The 13560-nt window shown below is 37.8% G+C and overlaps 1 protein-coding gene across 1 annotated transcript in view; it reads left to right on the top strand.

Moving 5' to 3' along the window:
* cacna1db (calcium channel, voltage-dependent, L type, alpha 1D subunit, b) overlaps positions 1-9849 on the top strand; it is a gene marked incomplete at both ends in the record, with an annotated part of 85615 nt that extends 75766 nt beyond the window's left edge. Inside the window, 10 exons of the mRNA XM_079239810.1 lie at positions 3571-3707; positions 3969-4085; positions 4248-4717; positions 6724-6750; positions 7347-7487; positions 7768-7922; positions 8103-8215; positions 8303-8437; positions 8543-8728; positions 9541-9849. Coding sequence (XP_079095936.1) covers positions 3571-3707; positions 3969-4085; positions 4248-4717; positions 6724-6750; positions 7347-7487; positions 7768-7922; positions 8103-8215; positions 8303-8437; positions 8543-8728; positions 9541-9849 — 1790 coding nt within the window. The remainder of the gene's footprint in view (positions 1-3570; positions 3708-3968; positions 4086-4247; positions 4718-6723; positions 6751-7346; positions 7488-7767; positions 7923-8102; positions 8216-8302; positions 8438-8542; positions 8729-9540) is intronic.
* Positions 9850-13560: the final 3711 nt, after the last annotated feature.

The raw sequence follows: 13560 nt of genomic DNA, 5'->3' as shown, positions 1-13560 counted from the left end.
CAGACATATATCAGTTTAAATTAATCTTATTTGAGGCATAATAATAATAATAATAATAATAATAATAATAATGATAATAATGATGATGATGATAATGATAATGAGGAGGAGGAGGAGGAGGAGAAGAAGAAGAAGAAGAAGAAGAAGAAGAAAAAGAAAAAGAAGAAAAAAAATGTTATTATGACCAGAGCCTTTAAAATCACCCAAATATCCCATATTTTGGCTTTCAACAAATTATTTTAAACGTTAGGGTTAGAAAAGAACATAAGCTGTTATTGGTTATGCTTGAAAATATTGACCTCATTTTCTGAGGATCACAAGGACTGCAGATAAACAATTTGTTTTCTTGGTCCAAAGTCCAGGAAAGTTAATGCCAGGAAGCTGATAGAATGACAGATGAATATCTTAAATTATTTTTAGACAAAAAATATATATTTAAACAAGACAAAAAGAACAGGATATTTTGTGAATTAAATGATTTACTCTTTTGATACATCTGCTGATTCAGTGAAACTTTTCAGCCTTCTTACCGTGTGGTTGACCTTTGCCATTATACCTCATTCAGATGAAAACACAGCAAATACCTTACATTCTAGTATAGAAATAAAACATATTTCTGTTATTGAGTTAAATTAAAAATTCTCAACAGACGCTATTAGCTTTCTTCTAGATGAGATGCTTTACAAGGTTGTAAGTCGACACGTGTGTGACTTCCTCCACCTGTGTCTGTAGGTCTTGCAGTGTGCTTCCATGTTTACATTGCTTCAGTTCGTTAGTCTAAATTCTGCTGCATGTCTGTGTGTGTACTAGTTTGCTAACCCCTCTCTCTCTCTCTCTCTCTCTCTTTATTTCATGTTTTTTGCCAAGCCTCTGTCCTCCACAACTCTCCTCTGCTTTTAGCCACTGGCCTTCTTTTTCTTCTCTTTCTGCCGTCCTGAGCTCTTTGGAGCAGTTCTGTTTTAGTCTGGTGGCATGAAACTGCTATTACCTCTCTTAAAAACCTCAACAGACTCTGTCCATAGAGAGAACCTACTGGGGAAACAACTCATGGCTCTAACCAGCCTACCAATTGACTCAAACTCACTTAAAATGAGCTGTGTAACTTCTTTAGAAACATCAGTTAAACAACTATGCAGAATTTCACTAATATGGTCCAACTCTACATGTTCTGTTTAGTTTAGGGAAGGAAGGACATCACCAAGTTTGATGTTTGCATCTGCATTTGCTCACAGGTTCTCGCTCTATGAACAAAGCCTTTTGTAGTGTCTACAGCTGTGTCAGGTGGTGCAGAGAAATGTGTCTGGTGCTTCAAGATGGCTCATAATCGCATCAGGTCCACTATGTTATTTCTTTAAACCATCACAGGGGCCGATGCTTCCATCTTAAAGAACACATCCCACTAATGTGTGTCACCTTTTCTTGACTCTCTTCTGGCTAAAATGAATCAAAAAAAGGTGCCAACAAATGATAAATACACTTTTCCTACACTCAGCGACTCAGCTGTTGTTTGATTCAGCCTTTCTCCCCAGTCTGCTTCTGCAAAACCTTATCTGAGGGAGTCAGACCTGACATCAACTAGCCTCCCTGCATGGCAGACAGTTTATGTAGTCTCAGCTTCCTTCCTGCCTGATAAATGATCTGGATATATGACAGTTGACGTGCTTTTACTCTGCTGCTTTATTGCATGTGCTTCTTGCTACAGATGATGCTGTTCTGAGATATGTATAAAAACACGGAAGCTTGTCTGTCCCTGACATGGAAGATGTTAATTTCTTTAGTATTTAATACAGTTGTGAAAAAAAGCTATTTTACTGGATTTTGTTGCATTTTACTTTACTTTGCTTGGGTGTTTCATTGCAAATGTGTTTTTCTGTGTGTGTGTGTGTGTGTGTGTGTGTGTGTGTGTGTGTGTGTGTGTGTGTGTGTGTGTGTGTGTGTGTGTGTGTGTGGGAGGGTGTTTTTGTAGTTATTCTCCAGCATGAAGCAAGATAACTGCAGGCTGCAGACATAGATTTTATCAGCTGTCAACTGCACACATTTGTTTCAGTAAAAAGATTACAGTCAATTTTTGGTTAAAGAAAAATGTTTGAAGATTAGAAGGTTAAAAACTGTCAGGACTCATGAACAAGTTGATCACCAACTTCAAGAGTGTAAAATAACTGGTACAAAATTGTTGAGAGCATTTTTATTTTACTTTGTCTCGGTTCTACAAAGCGCTTCACCACATGTTTCTTATTCACTCAAAAACCTATATGCTGCTTCTTAGAATATATAAATCATGTTTTAAATGAGTGTTTGGTGGATTATTACCTTGTTGTAACAATGCTTTTTGGCAATAATATATTTTTATTTAGTCTTTTAACTCTGTAAAACCTATTTATTTTCTTTTAAATGGTGCCACGTTTGTAAGGGAAATGAGCAGAGTTTAGTTTGTGGGTTGTGCACATGAATAACTAGCTACGTTTTTTTCTGCCAAACAGCTTTTTCTGCTATTGACTTTTATTTTGTGCCATTTATTGGATTGGATAATTGAAGTCCAAGGAACAAGACATATTGGCACATAATCAATTTATTCATTTAACAAACAGGAAGTTGGCTACAAATGGACCAACTGTATACACACACACACACACACACACACACACACACACACACACACACACACACACACACACACAACAGTCTCGCACCTCCTCTTCATACTAGTCACCAGCTTGGTCACACATTGACATCCCCTATTAAAAAAAATTGTGAGGGAGATTTGGTCCCACGCCGTCACACCGCCTCCACCAAATACTGTTTTACCCATTGGTGCAATTACCACAGTGTTCAACTCGCCACTTTCATTCTATATCTGACCACAGTCGTACATCCTCACAGGTGCAGCTGAGTTAGCGCTAGTCAGACACCTGATTGTCAGCACAAAACAAGAGTCTGTGCCAGAATGAACTGTTTGGCATTGGCAGGGAAGATTTGGGAAGCTTTTCCTTGGCCACATACTTAACTTGTGCTGCTCATCCCACAAATGTTGGTCCTTCGAACAGGGAAATCAAACAAGCTTTCCAACAATATAAGAGGTATTGTCAAGAACTGTTACAACAAGAGAATAATCAACTAAACACAAATGTCCTTACTTTGGGTGCGATGTTCAGATAGACTGTATGCAACCCCCCCCCACCCATCCCACCCCAACGCTGAGGCTGGTAGAGCATCTGATGTTGTTGCCATGTGATACTGTTTTGGATTCTTCGGTCAGTTTCCGTCACAGTTCAAGATGTTTTTAATTGAGCAAACCCATTGTCTCATTCTCGTTTTCTAGTAAGATTGAGCTTAAAAGTTACACTTTTGTACTTCTGTCCTTAAACAGTGTTATCATGTTTTATTTTCATACAGAACTTACAGATTTGTTTGGTGTTATAGTAGTATGTCTTGTTTTCAGTGCTCTGTAGGAGCAACACTTTGGTGGTGTTTTAGTGGAGTTCTCAACTAGATGACAGTAAGAGCATAATGGTGTTGAGGTGTTTTGGTGTTGACATGGGAGGCTTTGGTTTGTCTGGTGTGTTCACTCAGATGACGAGGTAACAGTGGGGAAGTTCTATGCCACCTTCCTGATACAGGACTACTTCAGAAAATTCAAGAGGCGTAAAGAGCAAGGTCTTGTGGGAAGGCGGTCGTGGGAGAGACTGAACACCACCTTGGCTCTACAGGTGAGTTAAATACACTTTGTTTGGGTCTTATGAACCATCCCCATTAGCGTACAGATTTCATCTGAGTGCTACTGAACATTGATCTTTTAAATTACTCATCATATTTTAGAAATCAATTTAAGATCCATATCTAGACTGTCTGTTTATATATAGAAAAGCCAACAATAAAAAAATAGAAAGTTTATCATTTGTGACCCTTTACAAGCTCTGCTTTTGTTTTTATATTATATGAAATATAAAAGTTATGTGCTGTCTTTGCAGGCTGGCCTGCGCACGCTGCATGACATCGGACCAGAGATCCGTCGAGCCATATCATGTGACCTACAGGAGGAGGGACTGGTAGATCCAACAGGGGAAGAAGAGGAAGAAATTTACAGAGTAATGGAAAAATCCTTAAAATATTTCCTTTTACATACTTGAAGTACTTTGCTTTATGTAATAAAATGTTCAATTACCTGATTATTATGTCCCTTAAAAATGATCAATATACATGGAAGTTATTTTCCTAACCAGTCTCTTTGGTTTCTGGGGTCTCTGCAGCGTAATGGGGGTCTTTTTGGTAACCATCTCAACCATGTTGGTGGGGATCACCAAGGCTTTTCTCACCCCACCACCGTCACTCAGCGGCCGCTACAGATCCTCCCCTCCTCCTGCAGTGCCTCCATTGCACCCACCCAGACTGGCAGGAAGTTGAGCAGTAGTGACAGGGAAAGAGAGACCGAGATGAACTCTTCACCCATCCACTATAATCATCATCATCATCATCATCACACCTCTATTCCATATGATTTCCCTCACTGTAATTCCACTTGTCCTCAATCACCAATACCCTCCAATGCCAACCTCAACAATGCCAACGTGCCCTCACTTCTCTCCATGACCTCTGTGAGGAAGCAGAAGTGTTTGTTACGAAGCCGCCCGTCCTCCACCAGAAATCCATCATCCACAACTTACAGCAAAGGCGTGCACAACAAGGCGTGGAAGTCGCACTCCACAAGGTTAGTTGATAAATAACAAACCACTTTGTTAGAACTAATCAACCTAAAACAGTTCCTTTTATTTCACCTGTTTATATTTTCTATTGTGACATATCATCAGGTAATTTTTAATTAGTTTGTAATTAATAGATGAAAAGATACCAGAATTAGACAATGGAAAACTGATCAAACAGTTGGTTTTAGGCTTTTTCTGTTAATGCTGCTGATTGGAAACCAACAAACAGCTTTTGGTGCCAAATGAAAATAAAAACCCAACGTCTGTGATATTTATTCATTTCTTTGTATTCAAACTGAAAACCAAATCAAACTATTTTTTTTAAATTAAATTTTAAGTTTAGATTTTTTTTTTAAATTCTTTTTTTCATTTATGGTTTTGATTTGCAGCATAGATGATAAAGAGACTACTAAACAAGGATACACAGAGAATCTTTTTAAACCAGAAATCCCCGTTTTAGTAGAAAAAAGGGATTAAAGATCTCCAGCTTTGACAAGATTTGTTTGAAATAGCATTTGTATATTTCCTTTCATCTGTGTTTGTCTCATTGTACTAGAACATTGATGATATATGGTATTTTAAAAGTCATTAAAAACATTCGCATACCTAAAACTAGAAGTTATAAATACATCTACCAGTGAACATATCCTGGGGAGGACCTGGGATCCTCGGGTATCTGCATCTTTCATAATAAGACAACGTGACGCTGCCACTGATGCTCAGACCACAGTTTCTGTTCAGCTGGTGTGCACTAATCCCCACACATCTCCTTTCTGGATCCAAATCCTGAAGCTTTCTCAGCTACGTTGGGGTTGCTCTTCATTGCTCTATTCCTTTCTCTTCCTGTGATGCTTCGTGTGCTGAGAGCTCTGTGGAGTAACATACAAATCCTCTTCAGCTTGCTTACACTTCGCCTTCCAGCACTGTGGTTGACAGTCTAACACCAGGTGCTCATATTTAGTTCTTTTCCTGTTATGAGTCTCCTTCAGCCAGTTCTCTCATGACACTGTCTGCTCCATGATAAAGATGTTCTTAATGCTCTCAGAAACCAGCAGGACATCTGGACTCAGTGTGAACTGTACAGTGCAAGTTTCAGCCTTCTTGTTCCCTGGCCTAGGTTGCTCTCCTGCCTTAACAAAAGCAATAGCGTTGTTAGTTTTGTACACTCAGCTGCAGTTATTGATCCCCTTTTCGATGGCTTCTGCAACAGTTTTCAGCACCTTGTTATGGCAGCCGGTGTAATTGCTGAGTGTTGTTGAGCAGGGTTAGCAGCATCTTGTGCTCCAACATCCTCTTTGCTGTGCACAGCTGTCAGTTCAGTCTCTTCAGTTCTTCTTCTAAAAGCTTCTAAAACTCCCCATTTAAACCGCTTGTCTACTCTAAGATGGTAACATTGTTATCCTATGTAATTCAGATGCGGGAAAACAGTCAAATCCTGCCTGATGAGTTGCATCTCATGTTGAGTGATCTGTCGATTAAGTGGTTGTTTGGTTTCACCAAAGTAAAGCTCATTATAGTCCTCACTGCAACGAACTTATGCACAAGGTTGCTGAATGAGCCAGTTTCTCCCTGGTGGAGCTGGGTTTGAATTCAGGTATTTGGTGTTGGTTAAAAATCAACAGCTGTTTCAGGCTCATTACAGGAGATGTTTTTTGTATAGTTTGCTGTTTTTTGTTTGCTATAAGAAAGCATTACTTGACATACGCATTATCAATGAGTAACAAGCTGTGCTCCTCTCTCACATGTACTATGAGTTTCTAATAAAACGCAGGTGGTTAGAAGTTGGTTTATGCATAAGAATAAAGCAGATTGAACTGAATGATGATTAAATATGCTAAAAAAAAAAAGATAGTAACAAAAATCATAATATCTTTCAAACCTGTAAAAACATTTCAAACATTTAAAAAATTGTATCTGCTTGTCTTGTTGCATGCGACCTGTGGTCCAACTCTTGTTCCATACCCTGTTCTAAAAACACCTTCTTCTCTGACTGGAACACCCCCTCTTTCACTCCTTGGACCAGGACACGCTACTATGAAGCCTATATTAGGTATGTCAGTGATGTTACCACTTAAAAGAGCTCCACTTTCCAGTAATCAATACTGTGAAAAAATATTAGCTATGTGTCACTTGCCCACAAAAAGTAACATGAATAATGTCAGTGTGTGTGTAGCAACCAATTATGTTATAATATTAAAACTGTTAATAAAATAAGTATCCTAAGAAAAGGAGTGTTATTTGTGTATTATGGCACGATCAGCTTCTGTTAAAATTTACAAATTATTTTCTTTCATGCTAGGTCAATTAACCAGCCAATGGCATTATAACTTATCACATTATTGACCAAATGTTAATACATTCTTAGCTGAAATATTGTATTACTTTATCAGCAAGTTATTATGTTATTGGCATTTTACTTTAAAAAAAAAAAAAGCTAGAATTGTTATTTTTTGGCTGGCACAACATTAATGGTTGCTACATGCATGAATTTGAAATTTGGGGACGTACAACTCTGGCGTTGTAATGTTTTGGTCAGCCGTCTCTTCTCTGCCCTCTGAGATATATATCAATATTCAGGGATTACTTCTTGCATGTTGATCAGTCAAAATAAAAATGACTCACCGGGGGCTCTTATTCTCATCACAGGTCACAAAGTGGTAGAGGACTATGCCCCACCATCCGTCGAGAGGAGCCGGGGGGCGGAGACAGTGATGATGAGCACGGTTCAGGAGAATACTTCAGCGGGGAGGAATTTCATGAGGATGACATCATGCTCACAAAGGATAGGTACTATAACAGCAAAATCAACCCTTAACCTGAGTAAAAACTGAGAAGAAAGTTGTCTGACACTTTAGTAACATAGATATAACTGTAGCCATTGGTCAATACGACTCATGCATTTATTTTCTTTTGAAGTTCAAGGCTACTGTAATTACTGTTTACCCATAATAAAAATACAGCAATATTAATGTTATGTCTTATTCCTCCCAATGTTTGTGTACGATGCATAAAGGTTGTATAGTTTTGCATTATTTAAAGTTGTTGGTTTTTTTTTTTCCCCTTCAAGATTGTTGAACCTGGACTATAATGATGATGCAGAGGGAGATTTTTACCTGTCCACGGATGACTACCAGCCTGATAGTTACTATGACGATGACAAACAGCCCATCTGTCAAGATGGCGGACGGTCACCCAGAAGATGGTTTTTACCGTCACCTCAAGGTGAACTGCTGCTTTTTATAATTTGGGCGTTTAGCGTTTGTAAGATTTAATGGACGTATATGGACGTTTACCAAATAGAGTTGTTTATGTCATAAATGTATTGTTCATTGATTGCAGTGCGCATAAAGTTAGATTTAGTTGTAAATTTATCATTATTTTTCATCCCATGTGTCCCCTCAGCCTCCAACACCCCTACATTTAGTTTTGAGTGTCTTCGCAGAAGAAGTAGCATGAATGATCCTCCTCCTTCTCCATCATGCACAGCTCTTCCACTACACCTGATGCAGCAACAGGTACCCACACACCACAACAGTGAGAGGTTCAGATCAGGGAAAATACAGCTGCTTTGACAGAGACCTGTTCTGTCTCTGCTCCCTTAGGTGATGGCGGTGGCTGGTCTGGATGCCAGCAAAATTCACAGGTTTTCTCCGACAAGGTCATTGCGCTCTTGGGCCACTCCCCCCGCCTCACCCATCAGTCGTGACTGCCTACCCTGCTACGCACCTCTCATACAGGTCTTGTGTTGTATTGTATCGGATCACAAAAGAGTCATATTACTTTAGATAATCATGGCAATCATAATGTCTGTGACTCCGTATGTTTGGTGTGTTTGTGTTCAGGTGGACCAGCGAGGTCCCGGCAGTGTGGGCAGCCTCCCTGGCGCGGTGAAGAGGAGCTCATGGTACACAGATTGCCAGGACGGCTCTCCCAGTCGAAGCCGCTCTCCATCACGTCTGCAGATACCTGCAGAAAATGTCTCACACTTCCAGCAAAACAGAGGCAGTGCCAGCAGTCTGGTGGAAGCTGTGAGTTACACACAGTGACTCGATTTGGTTTTTGAAAAAAACAAAAGCATTCAAAATTAGGACTATATACTTTACATTTTGTAGGTTATATCTTCTATTAAAAGCTAATGTCATCTTAATCAGTTCAACTAAACTATAAAAATGACAGTTTTATAATCTGCTTCTTAAGATTAAGAAGGAGTCCTTGGGAGGATGTGACTTTTCAGGTTGCTTGGGAGTCCCTTCTTGCATTTGAAAAACACAGAAAAGAACCATTGAAAGAGGTGAAAATATCTAGTGGCAAAAAGCCTACAATCAATTACACACACACACCAGCAGAGAAAACATGTATGAACCTCCTTTGGTTGTTTCTCCTTTGACCAGCACTTCCACTCATGGTTAAATAAATCAATACTGTCCATCTGCACCAGCTTTGATGATTTATATGAAAAAAACTGAGGATCCACAAAATCCTCTTTCTCTTCCAACAATGGGCTAATTTTTTTTAAATCAAATCCTTGAAATCAGAAAAGTCCTTCGGTGATATTTTCATGACATCCCACAAAGAGATTTTTCCTTTATTTTAAGAAGCACCAGCTGATCCCAGTGTTGCAAATCCACTTGGCCGTTCTGGCGTCTTGTTGAAGAAATGGAACATATGAGTTCTGCATTGTTTTTAACTCTTATCCAGCTCCTCCAGCAGATACAGATCTTTCTGAAACTTCCCGACATTCTGACGTTTAATGGACTCTGATTTGAACTAATGAGTTTATTCATTTTCATCCTCTAGTTTCAGACTTTGATCATTTTTTTAAATATATTTTTCCTTTCAGGTATTGATATCTGAGGGTTTGGGGAAATATGCCAGAGACCCTAAATTTGTTTCAGCCACCAAACACGAGATTGCGGATGCCTGTGAGATGACCATCGATGAAATGGAAAGCGCTGCCAGTAATCTGCTTAATGGGAGTATGGGCAATGGCAACACTGGAGGAACAGGAAATGGTGTTGGCTCAGACTCTCATGCCATCATGGATATGAAAGACCACAGTATCCATGACTACAGCGATGAGGAGCCGTATGTGGCTGTGAAATGTGAAGAGGACCTAAGAGACGAGATGATATGCATCACTTCACTATAGCAGCAGCTCACACTGGATTACATTTAGGGTTTTTTTTTCTAATTCAATTTGTACGACTGCTTCAAAGTGAGGGGATGTCTCTGTTTAAGTACATCCTGCAAAAGACAGAAAATGCAAAACGGGGATGAATGCGAGAGCAAAGTGCCTTGTTTTCTCTTTCTGTTGTGAGGACAACAAAGACAGAAGTTTAAGGAAAACTTCTGCTAAAACTGAAACCGGAAGACATGAATCTGCTTCTCGGCCACCTCAATAAAAAAGGTATTCAGGACAATAGCTGGAAGTTGCTTTATGATTTATAATTACTAAATTCTGTTTTAAATGGCTTAAACGCTTGTAAATTTAGTTTTTCCAACATTCACTCAGCATGATGTAACTCAGCTTGAACTGAGGGTGTTTGCATCCAAAAACAAAACTCAATGTACCGCTGCAAGAAGTCCATAAATTATACTGTTTACTCAATATGAAGAGCCTGTACAACAAAATGTAAAAGGTGCCAGAACTCTAATCACCAGTAGACTGGAGCATATATGCCTGACAGACTTCTTTTTTGTTAAATTAATCATTTCAGAAAACCTAAATTGCAGAGGCAAACCCCAACGTCAGCCAAGTAACTGATTTGATTTTACAGTTAAACAAAATACATTCGCAGCCAGGTGTGTTTGATGGTTCAGTGACTTCTAACAACGCCGTACGTGTACATGTTTTGATCAAAGTAACAGCTGCTGGTTCTTCACTTCCTCACCAACACTTGATGTTCACATACAGTTTTATTAGTTTATTTAAACTAATGTCCGTCAGGCGGATGCAAAGCCATCACAGCTGGTATGTTTGAGTCGAGCTGCTGTAGGTTAATAATTCAGGACTTCAGGGTTAAACATTGCTTTCCTCTGTTTCTGACTTGAATCGAAAATGACATATCAGTGAAAAAAAGACTGTCCTCAGGCATATCCTTCTCGTTCATGTGTTCGCTGAAGTCCATCCTCATTTTATTGTTTTTCTCAATCACCAAAAATGGAAACACTCATTCTAAGGAATAAAAACTGTATGATAGTTTCCTGTAATGTAAGACAGTACTCTCCCACCGTTGCATGAGATTTAAAGTAATATGTTTTAAGACATTTTCGTCACCTGCTTACAGCATTAATTCATAGGTTTTTTTTTGTTTTTTTTTTAACCATTTTTACACAAAAAATAACACTATCCAGGGTACTTTCATGGACACCCTTATTTCTCTGAAGTCACATTTTGTGAAACAGTTATGGTGTGATTGTTACGGTGCGATTCAGAGAAATTTCAAACAGGTCTTGGCTTGTGTTTAAAGAAGACAACAATGTTTAAAGTTCATGTCTACACCTTGTCATGAGAATCCAATGCAGAACATGATTTATTGCATTCCCTTATGTAAAGTACCTTCAGTGTAAATGCAGTTTATGAAAGCTACTTCCTTTTATTTGCAAAAATGGGATTTATTTGCACAAAATGCTCGAAGGAGCTGACGCCTGAGAGAAAAAGGTAACTTGCCAGACCAGATAAATCTTTTGAGAAAAACAATTTGGTTTATCTTAATCTTTGATCTTTTGCATCTGTCAGCTGCTTTCAACTGTAATAATGTCTTCAGGTTAACTTAAAAACCAACACTGGGTGTTGTGCTGCAGTTTTATTTATCCAAATTTAATTGTGATCTGTACTACCAAAGGGCTTCTTTAAATATAAAACCAAAACTATGGATATGATTGACAGGAGCAACTGAAAGGACTGTTGTGACTGCATGCAATCATCTGCATACACTGAACACACTCGCTCTTCTTTCACAAACTCACACATACACAATTTTTTGGGCACCAACACACAAGATAAATAAGATTTATTTTTTAGGAGGTGCAAATTCAGACCAATTTTATTGTTAAACGTCTACAACTACACTGATCTGTTAGTGTGTCAGGGAAACTCTGGCTGCATTTGCAAAAAAAGGAGAAAATGATGGAAAAACTTTTACATGCATCTTTTTCTCCTGCAGTTACCCCGACTTTCTACCCTCAAGTGTCCCAAAATCCTGAGATGATTGCTTAATACTGAACCATATTAAATCTCTGAAATCTTTCTTTTTAAACAGATTAGTCCCTTATTAACTAACTTTAACAGACAATATGGATTTCCCTGGTTAGTTTTATGTAAATACACCCAAGAAATCTGTTTTACTGTAAATATTTCTAATCACATGAAAACTATTTTGAAAGGAGTTTTAGAATTTCAGAAGCCATATAAAGCATGTGCTGCAAGCAGAGATTTACTGCATTTTCCAATCAGGACAGGATGGATCCACTGAGTGCTGTTGGAGATAAAATCTAAATATTTCTATGATGATACTGATTCCTTTCTATACCAGCTGCTTTGTTACAATTAAACAGTCATATAGTGCAATCAGTGACTCATTTAGCAATGGTTTTAATTTCCATATAGAAATCTAGTAGCACTATTCTACTAGCGCCATTCATAAACTCAGTGACAGCCAGTAAGACAGAACACAATTATGTGTTGTATAATTATCTAAATACATCAGCGTTTAGTTTTTATCAAGATAAGAAATGACAGGAAACGCAAAGCTTTGTTCTGCAACAGCTTTATTTTTTTCTACTGTTCTGTACTTTACAGATGTCTGTGAAATGATGTATAAAATCTGTACAGTTTGTAAAAAGTGATGAACTTAAAGATTTCTGCTTTCTACCTATCTGTTGTACAAACATTTGAAAAAATAGCTCTATTTACTTTGTAGCATAAGTACTAGTACCTTCAACATTTTGTACCAATTAAAGCAAAACCTGTTTTGTACATTTGAATTTTTGCCAGAAATGATGACAAACCTGCTGATCTTTTTTTAATTACTGCTGAATGAAGGTCATGAGGGTGAGACATGGAGGGTTTGATGACAATCAACATGAGAAAAATAAAAACAGACGTGGCTTTACAATGTTCACAGTGATTTCCCTTTTTCATCCACATCAACTTATTTATTTCTTAATTCCTTCACTAGAATGGAAATGTTCACACCTTTTAATACACTGCATTACAGTGTAAACAATAGTTGTCACCGTGGTTGCGGTTTATGAATTAAGAAACACAATGTCATCAAACATATTTCACTTTTTCATGGGTGATAACAGTGATTTTAATCAACTTCATACATCATTGAAATTATTACTACAATCTAAGCACCCACATGTGATGGTCCGACTTTAAGTAAACTTCATTAGTTACAAGTTGCATAGACATTAACACTTAAATCACAATATAATAATCTTATAGGCACTAATTGTTTCATTCTACTGAAAAATTTCAATTTAGTTTGATCACTTTCACACAATCAGTAAAAGCATCTTTGCAAATATATATATATATATATATATATATATATATATATATATATATATATATATATATATATATATATATGTATATATATATGTATATATACACACAGTTAAAAGTTAAAGTGACAGTCAGTTAAAGTGACTGAAACCAACAAGATGATCTTCCTGCTGATAGGACATGTGAAACAAACTCAGAAATATGTGGTGTAAACTGCTGACTCAAGTGTTCAGGAGGGAAGATGACTGCTAAGTATGAAGAAACAAAATAAAGTTCTGCAGACTGTTTGATTTAATGCTCTGGAGATTTATGATCATCAGACAGGATAATAACAATGTAGGACTG

This window comes from Telmatherina bonti, assembly GCF_933228915.1.
Source record: "Telmatherina bonti genome assembly, chromosome: 4".
Lineage (NCBI taxonomy): Eukaryota > Metazoa > Chordata > Actinopteri > Atheriniformes > Telmatherinidae > Telmatherina > Telmatherina bonti.
The sequence above is the reverse complement of the archived record's forward strand: the minus strand, read 5'-3'. Positions and strand labels throughout refer to the sequence as shown.